General features: G+C 38.2%; 3 protein-coding genes across 3 annotated transcripts; 2 read left to right on the top strand and 1 right to left on the bottom strand.

Annotated features, from left to right (window-relative positions):
- Positions 1–961: 961 nt before the first annotated feature.
- LOC147639105 (uncharacterized) lies at positions 962–1978 on the top strand. Its single transcript, XM_086793424.1, has one exon. The coding sequence runs from the start codon at positions 962–964 to the stop codon at positions 1976–1978; it is 1017 nt and encodes a 338-aa protein (XP_086649550.1).
- LOC147639104 (uncharacterized) lies at positions 1765–2761 on the top strand. The gene has a single exon (XM_086793414.1). It carries the CDS (start codon positions 2021–2023, stop codon positions 2759–2761), a length of 741 nt encoding a protein of 246 aa, XP_086649540.1. The 5' UTR covers positions 1765–2020.
- Positions 2762–10547: 7786 nt separating this feature from the next.
- LOC147639103 (uncharacterized) lies at positions 10548–18783 on the bottom strand. Its single transcript, XM_086793403.1, has 3 exons — positions 17851–18783; positions 10865–10971; positions 10548–10782 (listed from the first exon to the last, which is right to left on the bottom strand). The coding sequence occupies exons 1-3, from the start codon at positions 18781–18783 to the stop codon at positions 10548–10550; spliced, it is 1275 nt and encodes a 424-aa protein (XP_086649529.1).
- Positions 18784–20465: the final 1682 nt, after the last annotated feature.

Here is a 20465-nt window from a genome sequence, read left to right as displayed (position 1 = left end):
ACTTTATCTGCTGAACGGCCACATGCAAACAGCCTTCTTTCTCTCTCTCTCTCGAGTCTCGCCTGAGTCGCCTGCATGGTAGAAACTTGAAAGTCGCCCTCTCTCAAACTTGGGTTTCATGCTTTGCAGGACACAATCAAGCTTCATCCACGGCATCATCTGGAGTAATCTAACTTCTAGTTCTAAGTCTTTCAAATAGTGAACACAATCTATATGGACCAAAGACATCATCCAAGGAATTCAAGAGTCATCAAGTCTTGAGACGACATTGATTACAACCACCACATTATCTCCAAGATCTAAAGGTTGGTCTTCTTTTCACGCATTATCTTTACTTGTGAATTCTATGACTACTTGCACAAGACATGAAATTGTTGGCATACTAAGCATGAAGCTTAATAATGTATTTATTCAAAGAACACTACCTACATTATAGACTAAGGATAGAAAAAGATATGAGATTTATAGCAGTATCTTGAAAACTTCACAGCATTTCAAATCACATTATTATTTATTGTTATGTACAGAATATGGCGCCACTTGGTCGACCTGAAAAAAGCAAAAAACAGAAAACCCTTGAGCAATCTCTTGGGCTTCATGGTCTAGTTACTAATGTAACAAGTGATCAACGTGATGCTGCCACTTCTAGTCAAGTTGTGGCTGCACAAGAAGCCACAAAAGAGAAAAAAAAAAGTATGAGCGGATTTTCTTGGAAAGTTGAAAAATTCCGCATACATGGGTTTTCCCTATTGATGGGCCTGATGGAAAAGAGAGGCTCAAATGCAGGTGGTGTACCTATGCACACAAAAGGAATCCTTATGCTCAACCTCAAGGTGCTACAACTAAACAAAGGAGTGCCTTAGATGAGCATAGTCTCTCTAAAGAGCATATACAGGCAAAGGCTATGTGGGAAGAACATGAGAGATGCTCAACACTTCCCATTGAGAAGCATATTGCGATTATGACAGATGATGAGAAGGATAGGATTGTCACGGTCATGCAAAGCATGTGGTATGTACTCAAAAGAAATTTACCTCTTGAAGAGTTTCCACACCAATGCAACTTTCAAAGATTTTTGCGCACACCTAATATGCCAATTACTAGTGAGTACTCTGCGTACACTAGTAAAGATGCAGGAAAGGAATTTGCCAAGGCAATCAAACATGTATATTGGAATAGATTAAAGAAGGACATTGTTGAGAGTCCTTTTTACTCTATTCAAATCAATGAGAGTACTGATATTAGTACAAAACAATACATGATTGTTTACATCACGTACATGCAAAATTGTGGAAATGGCCCAATATGTACATGCTTTGTGGAACTCTTGCCAATCGAAAATGGTGATGCAGAGGCCTTAAGTAAAACTTTGCTTGACTTTTTGGCCAAAATGGAGTTGCCTTTGCACAAGATGATTGGTATTGCTACCGATGGTGCAAGTGTCATGACAGGCTCAGCAAATGGTGTGGTTGCAAGGTTGAAGCAAAATATTCCACATCTTTTGAGCTTTCATTGTGTTGCTCATAGGAAGTCACTTGCAGCTGGAGATGCATTTAAAGTGTTCAAAGAGTTCAAGTTTGTGGATAAGATTGCAAAAAAGCTCTTTGAGTGGGTTTGTAGATCGGCAAAGAGACATGCAGCTCTTGCAGAAGTTGTAAAGGCATTCAATCTTGGTAGACATGGAAAATTGAAATTGTTAAAGATGCACGATGTAAAGTGGTTGTCTCGAGGTCAAGTCATGGTTAGAGTGGTGCGTCTGATGCCAGCTTTGTTGACAGCATTGAAGCATGAAGATAGTGAGTTATATGCATCATTGACAAACTATAAGGTGCAATTTCTTTTGAATTTCTTTGCCGATGTGCTTGGAGAATTAAATGTGCTCAATTGCAAGCTCCAAGAGGAGCATCCAGATATTTCTGCTATTGGAAGTCATCTAAAGTCTGTTGTAGAGACACTTCAAATGTCTTTCTTGGGTTGAGTATTTGGCTTTGATACAAAACACACACATGCTTTTTTGACCATGGCTCATGGACAAAATGGGGTGGTGAGTTTTACAGATAGTGCTGGCAAAATACACTCACATGTCTTACACTTGGGGCCTATGTGTGAAGGAGATATTGTGAATGCATATGAAACTCTACATATAGTGATTGAGAATTTAGTAATGATGGCTACTACTTATGTTAGAAGTTTAGTGGATGCTTTATGGAATCGTTTTAAGGTTGATTTTGAGTTGTTTGAAGCTGTGAAGTATTTTACTCCAAGAGACTATAATGAAGATTTAGAAAAGCTTGATGATGCCTCACGACTATGGTTGGAAACTCTTTGCAAGCACTTTGGAAAGGAATCTGGCTCTTTCATGAATGAGGTTGAATGCAAAGGAGAGCGTAGATCTTTTGTCTCACGGATGCGAAATTGTTTTAAGCAAAAGAATATGCATACTGCTTGGCAAGATTGTTGTAATCATGAAGAATGGGAATTCTCTTTTCCATGGACTATGAAGCTTTGGAGAGCCTTGCTTTTGTTACCTCTTTCATCTGTAGCACATGAGAGAGGTTTCTCAAAGATGAATAAAATCAAGGACAAGTTTCGGAATAGGTTATCCCTTGATATGTTGGGATTGGTGATGTTTGTGGGATTGAATACTCCCAAGGTAGACAACCCTGAAGACATGCTTTGGAATGAATGTTTTGAAGCTTGGAAAGCTATGAAGAGTAGAAGATCAAGATCCATGGAGACCACTTCTATGCGAGAAGCTTGAATTTGAAGTTTCCTTCTTATGCATTTTGGATTTTTAGGTTCCAGGGCACTTTTTACCCTCTTTAAGAGGGGTTTTTTCCCCTGGGTTTTTATTTGCTTTCTATTATATTGGCCTTGTATACATTATTCAATTTGCATATTCAAGGGCTTAATGTGAAGATTTTGTTGAAGATTTTTAGACTAAGGTGAGATTAAGTGATTTAAATATTGTATGAAGTGAAGATCTTGTCTAATTCATTTAAAGTTATCATGAAAATCTCTCTTATGATGTAAGTTGTTTATATGAATTCAAATAAATTTACTTTGGATAAATGTAGTGATAAAAGTTACCATGAGATGATGATTGTACGATCTTCTGTGTTAGTACCATAAATTTATAACTTTTTCTTATATAGATAAATATGGATATGCTTTTAAATGTCAATAAGTATTATGCAATTGATAACTGATAACGATCTTAAAATAAAATCTTGTAAACACAATACAAAATGCTTTGTATCTATTTGTACATGACTCAAGCATCACGATGATCTTTCAATAGGAAAATTTTTTATTCATCTGTCATTAGACGGGCATTGTAGAAATTTGTTCTTCTTGAAAGAAGGGCAAAATTTTTAGGTGTCTGTCATATGAAAGATTTGGGTGCCCTTCAAATCCTATCGTTGCTGCCCATGCTCAAACACGTGGCAGTCCACGTGTCCACCCACACCCACACATAAAAATAAAACTTTTCTACAAGAACTTAAACTGTTTTAGCTGTATACAAAGAAAACTACCAGAAAATGGCGCTCCCCCTTTTTGGGGTTCTTGTAATACATTGTATGAGGCCATTTATAGCATAAGCAATACAAAGAAATCTCACTGGGTGTTGCCACACGAACTATTCTTACTTCGCTGAAGTTCCATGTTCTTGCATGCTTGTATCTGCTTGCTCATCAAACTCTTTGCAGATACACCACACACACACACAAGCACTTAGATTAGCCACATGCAAATTGTTGAAATGTAGAGAGAAAGAGATGAGACAAGAGACACATCATGTACGCTCCCAAAGACTGATTCATATTGAGGACAAGATACATATATATAGGTGAGACCAAGTTAGGTAGAGTGAGCCATATATAGAGCTCCAACACCCCCACTCAAACAAGGGTCTCTAGCTATGGATGAAAAAACCCTTGGGGAGTACAAGGGAAAAACCCAAGCCCCTATACAAATGTGAAAATATGAACTAGAAGTAATGATGTGAAAGTGCATTGTGCATCTATGTACAAATATACAAAAGGACCAAGAGGTCATAGTGTGCAATTGTGAAATGTGCAAAGTGCATGGTGTCTAGAAGATTACAACGATATATGTACAAAGCTACCATAAGAGTAAAGAGCCTAATCTAGAAAGAGTGAGCCCGAGGCAACTCCAAGCTCTGAGCGCGCAAGAGAATGAAGCGTGACTCATTGAGACCTTTGGTAAGAATATCTGCAATCATCTGGTCACTTGGACAATGTTCAATCATGATACTGCCTTTGCGTACTTCGTATCGAACATAATGGTAATGCACAGCAATATGTTTTGACTTGTTATGTTGGACATAGTCTTTTGCAAGACTAATAGCACTCTGATTATCACACTGCAAGGGTGTACTAAAAAGAGGAGAATGGCCAATATCTGTCAACACTTGTCGAAGCCAAATGAGTTCACGAGCTGCAAGTGATGCCGCAACATATTCAGATTCGGTTGTAGAAACTGCAACACAACGTTGTTTCTTACTGGTCCAAGAAATAAGACAACCATTTAATGAAGAAACAATTGTCACTATAGATCACATAGATAAATGTGAGCTGGCCCAATCTGCATCTGTGTAACCCAAAAGAGAAAGAGATGGAATGGGGTCAGATGTGAATTGTCGTTGATAAACCAAACCATAATCTGCAGTGCCTTTCAAGTATTTCAACACGCGCTTTGCTGAAGACCAATGCTTAAGAGAAGGACATGCAAGGTGTTGCCCGAGATAGTTAGCAATAAACAAAATGTCAGGATGAGTGTTCAAACCAACAACTTGAAGACATCCAACCAAATTAGCATATGGTTGATTTGTAACAAGCTGGCCACCGCCATCAGAAGTGTTTTTCATGGAACTCGCAAGACAAGGAGTAGTTGCTGAATGTGCAGATTCCAAACCAAACTTCTTAATAGTATCTTCAAATAATAAACTTTGACTGTCGAAGTAATAAAATACCTTTGTTGCGATTCCTTTGAATCTGAATGCCAAGACACGAGTGAAGCTCTCCAAGATCCACCATATCAAATGCCGAAGATAACAACTGCTTACTTTGGTGTAGAAATCCCAAATCATTGGAAACAAGGATTGTATCATCCACATAAAGGGCAAGGATTACAAAACTACCATTTTGGTGTTTGGTAAATAAATTGGGATCAGAAAAGCAAGAGACAAAGCCATGGGAGGTAAGAAAAAGATCAAACTTGATGTACCAGGCCCGTGAAGCTTGTTTAAGACTATATAAAGCCCTATGAAGACGAGCAACAAGATCTTCCTTCCTTACAATAACAAATCCTTCTGGCTGTTTCATGTAAATTTCTTCATTCAAATCTCCATTCAAGAAAGCTGTGCGCACGTCCATCTGATGAATTTCTAAGTCAAATTGAACAGCAAATGCCAATAAAACCCGAATACTAGTAATGCGAAAAGGTTTCATGATAATCAACACCAGCAACTTGAGAATAACCTTTGGCAACTAAACGTGCCTTGAATTTGTCAAAGGATCCATCTGCTTTAAATTTTGTCTTATATACCCACTTACACTGGCAGTACGGCCAGGAGGCAGCTCAGTGAGTATCCATGTACCTTTAGAGATAAGAGAATCGTACTCTGCTTCCATAGCCTCTTGCCATTGATCCTTTTGTGGAGAACATATGGTATCACTGTACGTGGCAGGATCTTCAGAAGTAGAGAAAACATTAGCCTCAAAATCTTCATCATAAACATGACAAGAACGATGCTCAAAATCAATAGGCAGATCAATAAAAATGTCAACATCATCAATGATAGCATTCGGAATCAATGGTTGTGAAGAGGAAAGTTGCTCTTTAGATGGTTGTGAAGAGGAAAGTTGCTCTATAGAAGAAGATTCATCATCACACAAGAATGGAAAAGCTTGAAGCAAAGATTTAGTATCATCAGAATCATCCATGGACCATGTACCGCCCATAAGCTGTTCATTGAAAATAGCATCACGATTCACAAGCACTTTCTTGGAGGACGGGTCATAGAATTTGTAGCCTTTGGAAGTGTCAGAATACCCAATAAAAATAACTTTAAGCCCAGGAGCATCAAGCTTTGCTCGTGTTTCTTGAGGAACATGAATATAAGCAATACATCCAAAGGTTCGAAAATGAGATACAGAAGGAATTTCACCTGTCCATGCTGTGATGGGTATCTTACCAGAAGGAGCAGTAGTAGGAAGATGATTCTAAACAAAGACTACTGTCAAGAGAGCTTCACTCCAGAAAACACGAGATAACCCATAATGAATCAGCATACATCGTATAACATTGATAATAGTGTGATTCTTACATTCAGCAACACCATTCTGTTGAGGTGAATATGGAATAGTATGTTCATGAATACCATGGTCCGTACAATAACTCTCAAACTCACGAGACACATATTCTCCACCATTATCGCTGCGAAGTTTCTTGAGGTGACGACCAGTTTGAAATTCGGCAGCCTTGTGAAATTGCTTAAAAACAGATAACGCCTCAGATTTTTGTTGAAGCAAGAAAACAACTATATACCGTGAGTAATCATCAATAAACGTAATGAAATAATGATGTTGTGTTCTCGATGGAGGCAAAGGTCCACAAATGTCAGTATGAACAAGATCCAACAAATCATGAGAATGAACTGAATTCGAGAGAGGAAAGGGTTTACGATTGTGTTTGCCAAGAGCACAAAACTCACAGATTCCCATATGAGGATGAGCTTTAAGATCCATGCCACGTACAAGACCTTGACGATGAAGATCAAGAAGCTTTGAGAAATCAGCATGAACAAAGCGATGATGCCATATCTTGCAATCATGATCACCTGGAGCAGTGACAACATTTGCTACAGCATCATTAAGAGAGAGCTCAAATAAATTGCCATTACGAGAAGCAGTTGCAATAATCTGTCCATCTTTCTCAATGCGGCATTTGGTGTGGTCGAATCCAACAAACAAACCAAGATCAACAAGTCTTGCAACTGAAAGAAGAGTTGAAGTTCTGGGACACAGGCTCCATGGGATTGTTGTTAGGTAGTATGATGCAGGGGCATTAATCTCACCATTCGGATGCAGGGGCATTAATCTCACCATTCACCCTGCATCATACTACCTAACAGCAATCCCGTGGAGCCTGTGTCGTCTCCATATACTCCACCTTCAAGCATCAGCAACTACCATAGAAGGGGAAATTCGAATCATTGCCATCGTCATCCTGCCACAAAATTCAGAAAACAACTGCAGTCGATCACAACATGTATGCCGGATTAGATCGGCACTCGTCTGCTCGGACTCGAACTGGGACACTGATTGAAGCGGCGGACACGTCGGTTTGGCGTGGACATCTGACCAATCCGCTTTGGCAGCTTTCGCTCAAAAGGCACATGTCGGACTGACGATGCTACCTGCAATCAGCATCAAATATCGGACTCGGCTCAGATTTGTGCCGCCCTCTTTGGCTTCCGCTCAAGGTGCATGCCGGACTGACGATGCTACCTGTTGTGATCAGCATCAAATATCGGACTCGGCTCAGATGCTTGGCACAAATCTGATCATGTCTGCTCGGCACCTTATTTCTCGTAACACACTATCAAAAAATGCCGCTCCAAGAATGCACAGCATCAACACGCTTTGTATCAAGATAAGTTGGATCCGGATCATCGTCGCCTAAAATGAGCCTGGGCACCTTAGAAAGCTCGATCTGCTTATCAAAACAACAACTCCCAACCTAGAACACAAGAAGAATGCCCTTGCTACTATGGACAGTAGTCACCAAAATCACTATGGACAACAGCATCGGCAGCATCATGGGCACATTTTCTACTATATGTCATGTCTATATGGATTAATAGAACGCTAATTACTTAGAAAGTAAGTAGTTTCAAACTCCGTTCAATCCAACAAATAATGTTAAGGTTAAAGTTGCGAAGTAGCTTAATAGATTTGAATCTATTAAGTGTGCGATCATAAGGAACTGTTTTTTAACCAAGAGAAAAATTTACAAAATTCTACTTATTTAAAGGGGTTTTAAATGGCATTTTAAAAAAAAACTCATAAATTTATATCATTTTATTAAATCAAAATTCACCGAAAAAAGTATTATTTAAGACCTTTTGAATACAAGTATGTAGGTCTTCTTAAAAGTACACCCCTCAAGCTTCATGTCGTTTTTTTAAACCTTTCAAACCTGCCTTCTTCACCAAAGGGGGATTCTTAGATCGTGGTCATCGCTAAGTGTTAAAAGGGAAAGCTTTAACAGTTAAAGCACGTCACAAGAAACACACATATAGAACAAAAATAAAGAGATAAAAAAAGATAGAGATTACCATTGAAGCTTCATGGATTTATTTCTAAGAACTCCTCATGCTCACACACACAATACAAAGGCAGTTATACCCATGAATGAAACCCTTTAATGACCTTCCTAACCTTTGATCTTTCACATTCCTACCATACCTTTGCCTATATTCGCATGCGTTTATGACTAAGATCGTGCATACATGACTAATATAGATATATGGGTTTCCATGATCTATATACTAGAGAGTAAGTGCACACGACCAACACTAACAATATAAGTTTGTGGAAAGTACCGAGTCAAGTCCATGGAAAGTACCTCGGGTCCACCTAGCTGCCTAATTTTGAGTGTTTAATCCTTTTTCTACTTTGACCACATCCATAGACTCAACCTAACCTATGGATCTGGTTAGCCCAACCCTATCCATTAACACTACTAGCCATTGGGTGTACAGCAACTCTTGTAGCGACCCTTTTTCGTCGTATAAGCGACGCTATTTAGAGTCGTTACTGGCGTCATTGCAGTACGTTATTTATACGATGCTGTTAGCTAATATTGTAGCGACGCTTTATGTCACATAAGCGTCAATTTTTAAAAAAATTCTCAACTGTCGCATAAGCAACGAAAAGGTCGCTTAAGTGATGACGATTGGGTCGCATAAGCGACGCGTCGCTTATTCGATGCCCGCACAACGGGAAAAAATAGCTAGCCGATAAATTTATACCGATGGGATTATATATATACATACTCTTTCTCTAGCTCTATCTAGTATTGCTCTCTCTCTTTGCCGCTTGCTTCCTTGCAATTGTGATTGTACTCGGTGTTGTCATTGTTTTTGCGGAGATTAGTCAGACCGGGCGTAAACGAACATGAATTATGGTAAACAGCGCTATCTAGCTCTCTTTTATTGTTGATTTTTGAAATTGAAACTTTAAATTAAATAAAAATTAGACTCTATATACCTGTCAGTCACTCACACTCTCTCTCCCCGACACACATATAGACATATTATATATATATATATATATATATATATCATACACACACGCACAGTGCACACTCTCTCTCTTCGTTATTATAGGAGCTCGTGAGGGGAGGGACCCCCTTGGAAATTTTGAAGGTAGCCTACCATGAGCTCCAGAGTCTGTTGCCTATTCAAATAGCGTCTAGTACTCACGAAGCCCTTCTAGACTCAAGCAATACTATTTCCTATTGGAGTTACAGTCCTGGGCTCCAGAGTCTGTTGCCTGTTCAAATAGCGTCTAGTTCTCATGAAGCCCTTCTAAACTCAAGCAGTACTATTTCCTATTAGAGTTACAGTCCTGGGCCCTGCCCATTGTACCACATATGCACACACTTTTTCCCTCTCACATTTTTCCTCTCCACACGACTGTCTAGCTGGTCGGCCTGCATGCATGCTTTCCTGTATATAAGGAGGGCCATTAAACTCCATAGCTGTAGCTGCCAGGTGATAGCCGGCAGGTAGAGCTTAAAGCCCGTGGGTACAAGGAGAGAGGGTTAGATTTGGTACTTGGTACTTGTTGGTACTTGGTACTTGATTTGGTATCATGTTGAAACCTCGTATTTGCAACATGGTACATAAATTGGTACATGGTACATGGTATTGTAATCGTAATAGCTTATGTTGAGCTTGATACTTTGAAATCACGTGCTTTGAAACTTCATAGTTCGGATCTTTAAGCTTGAAAGTTAGCTTGAGTTGATATGTAGCGTAGAATCTGGGACCTCTGCAAAAATTATGAAAATCAAAAGCTTGTTAATATTAGAGCCTAACATAGAAAAACAGTCACTGGAACTGCGATAAAGATTCTGATTTGTCTCTATCTAGCTTTCCAAGAGCTATCTAGCTTCTCTATATAGCTTCTCTATTCTGATTTGTCTCTATCTAGCTTTCCAAGAGCTTTTGAGAAATTGTTGATGCTTGCCAATCTTTTGCTTCTTTTGATGTGTTACAACGTGGCCTCGCCTTTTTCCTTGTTTAGGGTTTGTTTTTTTTTAAAACGTAAAGATAAATAAATAACGTTCTCGTAGATACTTAGGCTAATTAACTTACCGACAAATAATTAATTGTTTGACAATAGACAAATTCAGTGATGCAATGAACATACATCAATATATATCATCAACAAATATATGTACATGTGTCTAGAGTGTGTGGTGATCAATCCTCACATATACAAAACAGATCCCTAAGTATGATCACTACATGAGCCATCACTAAACGAGTCGCTAGTATCAGACTCGTGATCACCATCACCATCACCATTGCCACCACCCGTTCCCCCACCCGCAACACCACCATCACCAGCGCCACCACCCGTGCCCCCACCCGCAATCACGCCGCCGCTCCTCTCAGCCCCTTGGCGTCGCTCCTCGGCCTCCTGTGTCGAGCCACCTCTGTCATGTCGTCCTCGCCATATTGCTCTTGCATTAGTTAGTAATATCAAATAAGAACATATTACAGTTAACATGAAAATAAACTACAAAACAAAACAGTAATACCCACAAGTGAATTTGTCCTGTTAGAGCAAGTGTCGCCTGCAAAGCGCGGTAGCTGTAGTATGTGGCGTACTCCATCTCCTGCGCCGTAGGTGCACGACCATAGTCTTTGGTCTACATCAAGACAAAACCAAAGACATTGATTTCTTCATTCAATAATATTACCTTTGAAAGTTAAAATTTGAACGATCTATACTCACAAATGTGGTCACAAATCCATCTCGTCCCATCCGGCCTAGTCTAGATGTGTGACCAGCTTGCAGTCTCTTTCGTGTTGCCGTCTATGTAAATTTGATTAAACAAAATAACATAGATTAGAGAATAGTTAGAATCAATCTAGCAAAGTTCATATTAATTCTAATATGCGTTAGCAAAGGCACACACCTTTTGCTGAGGAAAAGTGATGCGTAGGCATCTCTCCTTGCAGAAGTATTGCCATGTCTCCATGCACATATTAGCCCTCCTCTTGTTTGTCTCCACCATACAGTAGCGTCTGTTTATTTTTCATATTACAATAAGCGTTAGAATATACCATAGAACTTGTTAGATTTCAATGTTTTGTTTCTTTTATTGATTTTTTAACTTCGATCATTTGATAAATGACTCATGTTTTTATGGTACTTGAAAATCAGATTCGGACCAATCAGAGGGTACACCGCCACCTCCTACTGGTGGTGGTTTTTGGGAGGCAAAGAGTTCCAATACTGCACATGAACCCGTTTACGATGATTTCTACTACGATGAGTCTATTATATGCTGGTGCGCTCATTGTCATGGCACATATCGGAGGCCATAACGGGAGTGCTTTTCACATGAGATGACTCATGGTACTTTTGAGCCAGCACCACCACCTGAGGAGCGACATCGACCTATGGTATGTGATTGTTCTCCCTTAGTTTTATTATTGGTTATTTTATAAATCAAAGGCACGGATAGGTCATTTGTCAGTTGTTGCAACTCAAGGTTTCTCGACATCCTCTACCTCCTAGATCATCTGTTGCCCACTCGTTTGCATTCTCTAGTACAGACGTATGATCGAAGACGATACGGAGGATAGCAGAGAGGATCACTTCCTTTAGATGGAGTGGTTTTTAGCTCCTGGGGCAATCGCTACATGATTGCTCCGTCTACCATCAGTGGAGCAGGACGAGGCCTCTTTATTGCACAGGATTTGCATGTGCCCCCTCGTTCAGAGGTCACCCTTATGTCTTTTTGTGGACCTATATATAGATGGGGTCCATGGCATCAACTTACTCGCTACATTCAGAGCATGAGTACTTATGGGTTATGTCTCAATGTAGCCTCTCTTTCTGATAAAGGGATTACACATGCAGAAGGACAAAGACTCGATGTTGACGGAAGACCTTACTCTCAAGGAAACATAGCAGGTTTAATCAATAGTAGTCGAGGGATGAGTTCAAGAACCAATTGCACGTTTGTGGAGTGTGAGAATAGTCATGAACCAGGACATATGAGTAGGGATGTAGAAAGATACATAGTTGTCAATGATATTAGATCATTACGTGCTGGTGATGAATTGCTGATCAATTATGGATGGCGTAGACCTCCACGAGCACCCTTAACAAATGAGGGTTGAGAGCTTCATTGTATACAATTCCTAATGTTATTTTGACCTCTTGTACCCTAATTCTACACTTTAATTTGCACCACGTTCTCTACTATCTCTAATTTAATTTGAAAATCGTCTTTTATTGTCTCTAACTATTTTGTATCTGTGATAATTATTGAATTCCATGCACATCTCTCTTTTCTTTTATATAGAAGCATGCTATTGATACAATCTTCTTTGCCTTCAAATATGTAGATTCCGGATTATGACATCGACAATATCTCAAATCAACGTTCACATGACGTATCTCACATGTCAATAGAGTGCATGAGGATCCTACGCAGGAGTGATCCTAATGCGTATGCAAGACTAAAGAAACAATATTCTCAGGACTTTAATGGGCGTGATGATATCTTTGATAACGACGATGGCATGTCTGATTTTATTGAGGATTGGTATCAAAATAATAGTGCAAGCGATATTTCTAATAACAACGAGAAGTATCTTTGAGAAGAAGCTCTAAAGCGTATCTACGCAGGAAGCCAACTGACATGACTCAGTGTGCAAGCTTACTTATTCTTAATCTTCAAAACCGTTTTGGATGGAGTAATCTATCCATTTCAGCACTTTTGAAGTATGTAACAATCTAACATATTTTTTTGTTACATTCTAAACATGGTTGCTTCTTATTGATCATATTTTTAATGAACTTGTAGGCTACTCTCTCAGAAGTTCTTATCCACACAAGCAATTCCCTTCCTGCATCACATGATGAGGTGAAGAAGATGATAAGTAGTCTTGGACTTGACTATTCTTCTATACATGCATGTCCCAACGATTGTATTTTATATAGAGGTCAGTACGAGGACGGTGTGACATGTCCAAAATGTCAAACGCCTTGTTATAAAGAGGAGAAAGGTAAGGTCCCTAGAAAGGTATTGAGATATTTTCCCCTAGCTCCATGTATAAAACATATGTTCCAAAGTCCCGAATTAGCTAAGCTTATGACATGGAGAGCGGAGCACAAGAGCAAAGATGGAGTAATGCGAATTCCATCAGATAGTCCTGCATTTGAGCATATTGATTTGCGATGGCCAGATTTTGCAAAAGAACCACGCAATTTAAAGATGGGTGTAGCATTAGATGGCGTGAATCCATTTTCAATGAGATCAAGTAAATGGTCTACATGGCCAGTGGTAGTTATTAACTATAATCTACCCCCGTATCTCAGCATTAAGAAAGAGCATTTAATAACACTATATTGGGAAATTTGAAAATTTCCTAAGTCCCACTTTGAGAAATAGACCTATTTTTTGTGCATTTTGTATAGAAATATTTGTATTTTTATAGCCAAACCTAAAAGTTTACCTTATCTATGAGAATAAAGCAAATTAAATGTTGAAAAAATAACTAGAAAACTATAGAGTATGTGTGTTTTCCTAAGGAATTTCTTCTTTACTTCACTTTATATTAATACATGATGCTTGGACATCAATGCATTCTCTCTCTCTCTCTCTCTCTCTCTCTCTCTCTCTCTCTCTCCAACCCTTGACCTTTGACTACATATGCATAGTCACCATACAATATAATAGTATGGTTATAATTCTGGTTAGCTCTTTCTAGTAAGTTGGAAAGAATATGTATGTGTGGTTAATAGTCTCAAAAAGAAAATCCCAAAAAATATTACTTAGAATTATTTGAGATCAAAGCACACTATATTCTTTTTGTCTATATTTGTGCTGAATGTTTCTAAGTTGGAAAAAGGATATCTACGTTACCCTTGAAAATAGAAATCAAAACAACAATAATGAGACTAATTTGAGATTTAATATATCTAGTATACTTTGCATTCATACTGCAGTCATTTAATATCAAAGCACAGTTGGTATATTTTTTCATCAAAGCCCGTTCTCTCCATTAAAATATAGTTAGAATATCACTCTTCCACGATGATCTTGTTTACAAAACAATCAAGTCTTCTATGAAATCACAACCCAAAAACCTTGAGCTAGTCTCCAATTATAAACACCAAGGTATAAGTTAGAGACATGAATGTATTGTTGCCTTGTCACATCATTTTTGCGGAAGGTAAAATTCTAAAGTTTTTTAATGAAGTGTCTAGCTACATGACCACAAGATACTTCATAAAAGTATATTTTTGACCGTGTGGCCAAAGATTACAAAAGACAATATTATAGGACTATTGAATTAAGAAGCAACAATGCATATAGTTGCAATGAACATTGTAGAATATATTTCCATACACACATGCTGCAACACTTCCCACATTAATATGCATACAAGACATATGTGTAGATCATACTTAGAAAAACATATTTTAAGAGAAAAAATATTCGACCATGTGGCCAAATATCAATAGACACCAACTTGATACCTTTGATAATATAAGTCATACCAATATTTCAATCAAAGCAGTGCAATTGCAATTGGAAAAAGCATTGTAGCTATATGATACAAAAAAAATTCTTCCTATATATTTGACCATGTGGTAAAACATCAAAAGATCCAACACTTTAGACAAATATTTGGATCAAAGTAATGCAATTGGAATTGATTCAAGCATTCTAGCTACCATACAAGAAATTGCTTCTTCCAATATAACTTCAACAATATACTTGAAAATAAAATTCAAAACAACAATACCGAGACTAATTTGAGATTTAAACTTTTCTAGTATATTTTGCATTCATGCACGCATTCATTTAATATCAAAGCACAATTAGTATACCTTTTCATAAAAACACATTTTCTCCATCAAATTACATTTAGAATATCATTCTTCATTGAGGAGCTTGTATATAATACAATGAATTCTTCCATGAAATCACAATCTAGAAATCTTGAGCTAGTCTCTCTAATGTTGAACGCATTTATAAACACCGAGGTACAAGTTGTAGAAAAGAGTGTATTATTTTTGTGTCACATCATTTTCGTGGAAAGTACAATTTTTGAAGGTTTTTTATGAAGTGTCTAGCTACACAACCATTTATGTAGTCATCCTTATATCCTAGCTGATGAGCAAGTTGCATTGCTTCCATATCCTTTAGAGTAGAAACCAAAGGAATCCGCTTTAACCTCGATACTTGTGAGACACCCAATGGATGGGTTGGATGAATTGAGACTCTTGATGATGATCCTTGTACAATTGATGATCTCTTCAAGCAAGAAGTGATTGAAGATTGTTTCATATATATTCCATCTCCACGATTGATGTTCTTGGGTTGTACTGATGATGAAGATGACATAGCACTATCATCTCCTTTAAGCCATGTGTCAATCACAACCTTGAATTGTGTGTACAACTCATGTCCATATTGAACTGGCTCAAGTCCATATCGATCAAATTTTATGACTTCACGTGCATCATGGGATCCACTTAAGCGAGTCAAGTAGGGTAGAAGTTCCTCAATCAAGATTGAGTCTCCTTGGTTAACATCAAATGTCTGTGCATAGATGCAGTTCTCAAGAGGGTTAGGACACCCCTTGTAGGGACTATCATCTATCAAAATAGTCTTGCTATGTTCACAAACATTGCCATATTCATTCCACACATACTGAAGGGGCTTGAACATTGCTTCCACCCCCATCTTGTCTGGCCGATAGATGATCTTGAGTGGATGCGTATGGCATTTCTCCTGTCCCCAAATCATGAAAAAAGGATATCTCCTTTTTGCATAGCTCTCCAAGCAATTGATTATTGCGATGACATTTTTGTGTGAAGCTGTAGACCAAACTCCCACTTGGAATCTTGCAAATGTAGCTTCAAGAAACTCAATGCATCCTGGTCGAAGAACAACCCATTGCTTGCCCACTCGAAAACTTTGGAACCTCTTTGATGTGGAAAAACAACGTTGTAAAAGAAGACCATTGAGATCAAGTATCACATATAGTTTGGTAGCACTTTTCGCCAAGGCCACATCACTTACTTTGTTTGCTCTGCTCAAATCTGCCAAATATGCAAATAGACTATTCTTAGTCAAATTTGAATCATTCTATCATACAACACAAATGTTAAGAACAAAATAGACATCTAGTCTCTTACAAGTTTTTTTTTTCATTTTAGAGCTAGTAAGCTAAGATAAAAACATTATATATAGTTCAATAGGGCTAAGTTTATTGTACTATTCCATATATACATTGTATAAGACATTAAATTTAATATGCAAATAGTATGCATGGATGGTAGATATTTCATCAAAATATATTTTTGACCATCTGGCAAAAAAATTTCACAATGTAATATTATATGACTATTGAATTAAGATACAACAATGTATATAGTTGCAATGAACATTTTAGAATATTTTTCCATACACACATGCTACAATATTCCACATTGATGTGCATGTAGGACATGCATGTTGAGCATACTTAGAAAAACATATTTCAAGAGAAAAAATATTAGATCATGTGGCCTAATATCAATAGACACCACATTGACACCTTTGATAATACAAGTCATACCAATGTTTCAATCAAAGCATTGCAATTGAAATTGAAAAACTCAATGTAGTTGTATGACACAAAACATTTTCTTCTAATATATTTGACCACATGGCAAAATATTGAAGGACACAAAACTTTAGAGAAAACCAATACCAACATTTGGATCAAAGTAATGTAATAGCAATTGATTGAAGCATTCTAGCTATACCATACAAGAAAATATTTCTTCCAACATTATCATGTACTTCATACTTGTATTTTAATACAGAAGCACAAACTTTTTGCAACTAATTTTAGGTACAATATGATGAAAATATTTCTAGAAATAAGGACTCTTAAACAATAAACACAAAACTGAGAGAAATAGGCTTGTAAGGCTTGCTTTAGATAGCACCACAAAATGAGAAAATATGTAGGAAATGTTATGTCATGAAATCATCCTCCAAAACACAAGTTCAACCTTACACCATAGTGTTCTCATTGACAAAAGTTAGAGATAGAGAGGTTCAAACACCTGAAGTAGCCTTCAACCTCTCTTTCATAATAATATTTGCTATGTCTTGGCTTGATTCATCCACACCCTCCGGCGGTAGGTCAAGAGCTAGAGCACCAATGGGAGGAACCTCTTGAGCACTTGTAGGTGGGTTGGCGCTCTCATGGGCTCTCCAACATGCCGCTTCAATCTCTCTTTGCTCTTGACTATTGCACACCACTGCAATAGTCTTCATGTGATGTTCCAATGCGAGCGTTAATGCAACACCACATGAGAATATATCACATACAACCTCATGTGCATCATTGAATGCCTTGATTGTAGCCTTGATGACCTTCTTTTTCTTTCTAAATATGGCCTTTCCAATAGTTTTTTCTTCTTCAAGCTCTCCATCCTTTCCTTCTTTGTCAATGGCTTCAATGGATTCATTATCCAAAATGCATGGCTTGTTGGAATTTCCAACATATCGATCTAGATTGATGAAGCTTTTCTCCATGGTCACAAGTGTCAACACAACAAATGAATCCATGGCCCCAAAAGCAAGACTCTTGGCCATTGGTAGGAAGTCAACACTTCCAACTTGCATATGGTACTTGCATGAAAGATTCTCAAGGGCCTCCTCCATAGCTGCCATTTGTTTGCGGTTGAGAAATGACAACAAAATGAATTGTTTAGGCTCACATGTCATTTTTAACAATGTGAAGACCACCTTTCCAAACATGATAGAATCCCATGTCATGCCCCCAACTCCATGTGCCGCTTCTAGGACAACCACACCAATGGTAATAGGATCTTTATACACATTGTATATAAGATCGAATGCCTCAAGGTTGCACCCCACAATATATACTTGCCAAGGTAAGGTAGTAGAAGAATGAAGAGGATCTTGCTTCTTCACAATAAGAAAGTTCACAATGTCTTTTGCACCATTTGGCAACGGTCCTGCATCAACCCCACGTGTGAGCTTTTTTGACACCCAATCACTGCAAACACCTAAAATCTTTGTGTATACATTGTTGGTGATGTCGTATTCAGCAACAAGATCTTCCCAACTCTTCATCATACTATTGCTAGCATGAGTTGAGGCATTGAAGAGAGAAACTAGCTCCTCATGGAGCACCCTATCTTGCTTGATTTGCTTTGCCCTTGTCTCCATGTCAACAACATCCTCTTTGTCCCATTTGTTTCTAAGAAAGACGATGTGTCCATCATTAACTTCCTTTTGTAATGTGAGGATGTCCCCATCCTTTAGACCCATAAGGCAACGAAAAGTTGCGGGAGAAGGCTGCCTTCCCTTCTTTGTGGTGGTATCCTCTTGAGATGAAAGCTCCCCCTTTGAGTATCTCTTCATGATGGTAATCCAACCATCAAATATCTCTTGTGTGCTCACTATCATATGACAATCACGTGATGCACACTTTTCTCCAATGTATTCTAGAAATCTCTATCAAAAATAAAAATATGAAATGAGAAAGAAAACACCAAATGCATCTTGAATAAGACAAGCTAAGGTTGTACATCATTACCTCCCATGGTACTCTTTGAGGACTACCCTTTGGAAGTCCTTGTTGAGGTTTTGGTGGAGACCCAAATGCTATCCATTGATCCCTTACTTGTTGAAGTTGCTCAAGATAAGGACCATTCTTCATAACATTGTGGGATTCCATATTTGTCATCCTAGAAAGCTAAAATGCACATTTCAGCAGGACAGTCCACCAAGATTCTTGCATTCCTTGTGGCATATAGATGTTTGGTTGCTAGGCATCGATGAGTGCTACTTAGGATATAGATCTTTGCCGCATGGATTGAGTGAAGACCTGATATGATCCAATAGGAGTAAGAATGTAGCTTATCCACTTCCACCTCGTCACGATGCATGGGTCGCTTCACATCACTCTCCTCCAAAAAGGGCATGAGGTATGCTACTGTTGCTGGATTCATGGGATTCTTTACAAAAGATGATGTCAACTTTTGCACATAATCCCAACAAAGTGTTCTATAGGCATATAAAGGTGGTGCCTCATAGCATCTACCAACATCAATAGAAAACTGTGTGGTTGAGCCAAATGGAAAGTATTTTTCAAACATGTGAAATCCTGAACCATCCTTTTTACCCTTCTTCTTAACCATGTCTGGAAAGTCAAAGGTTCTTTCAACACCCTTGACTTCAAGTGACACCAAAGGTGTTGCTTGGATTACTTGTGCCTTTGAAGATTGGTTTGTGTTGTCTAGAGGAGTGTTAGGAGGTACAGTCACACCAAGAGCCTGTGAGTTTGAAGCTATTGATTATGCTTGTGCATCTTGAATCTTTGTCCTCTTCTTTGGTCGAACACCATGTTTTGTAGGAGAAAGAAGTTCACTATGCTTGATAGACTCAAATGTAGCTATTATGTCCTGTGTGCCTGATATCTCCTCTGGGAGGCTCCAACCCATTGCTCTCAAAGAGTATACTTCATCCTCTTTTATATGTGTGGATTGAAAAGATAAGGGATCCAGGTTGTATTCAATGTTCTTTCCCTTGATCTTTACTACAATACACGGGATCCCTTCCTTCCCAGCACATCCATCCATCAACCCCTCAATGATCCCAACTTGATCATATGTTGAATCCTCAAGCTTTGAAGCATATAAAAGGACATTGTTTGCCCTTTTTCCTTCTTTGTCATAAACATCCATAAACCAAGGCCACACAAAATCCCCACTAACTCCATCAATGATTTGATTCTCCTTCCTTGCCGAAGTAGATTTCTTTGCCATTGAATAAACCTACATAAGTACAAAAAATAAGATATATTAGAAACAAATCTCAAGTTTTGACCACATGGCCAAAGCTTTACTCAATAGTGTTATGATTACCATATGCATGCATAGGATTTGACCAATGTATGTCCAAATATCATCATAGAAAGGGTTTAAGTTAGAATTTAACCATATGGCAAGATATTGCATTGAATAAACCTACATAAGTACAAAAAATAAGATATATTAGAAACAAATCTCAAGTTTTGACCGCATGGCCAAAGCTTTACTCAATAGTGTTATGATTACCATATGCATGCATAGGATTTGACCAATGTA

The sequence above is a fragment of the Cibotium barometz genome, chromosome 4 (assembly GCF_041138505.1).
Source record: "Cibotium barometz isolate CiBa-2024 chromosome 4, ASM4113850v1, whole genome shotgun sequence".
Lineage (NCBI taxonomy): Eukaryota > Viridiplantae > Streptophyta > Polypodiopsida > Cyatheales > Cibotiaceae > Cibotium > Cibotium barometz.
This window is presented reverse-complemented; position numbering and strand designations above follow the sequence as displayed.

Coding starts and splice junctions, on each gene's coding strand:
- LOC147639104 (XM_086793414.1), top strand. CDS start 2,021: ATGGCTCATGGACAAAATGGGGTGGTGAGTTTTACAGATAGTGCTGGC.
- LOC147639103 (XM_086793403.1), bottom strand. CDS start 18,783: ATGATAGTGAGCACACAAGAGATATTTGATGGTTGGATTACCATCATG. Junction 10,972..17,850: donor TCATCAATCTAGATCGATAT/GTTGGAAATTCC, acceptor GTCTTGATGTAG/ACCAAAGACTATGGTCGTGC. Junction 10,783..10,864: donor CTAACAGGACAAATTCACTT/GTGGGTATTACT, acceptor AACTAATGCAAG/AGCAATATGGCGAGGACGAC.
- LOC147639105 (XM_086793424.1), top strand. CDS start 962: ATGACAGATGATGAGAAGGATAGGATTGTCACGGTCATGCAAAGCATG.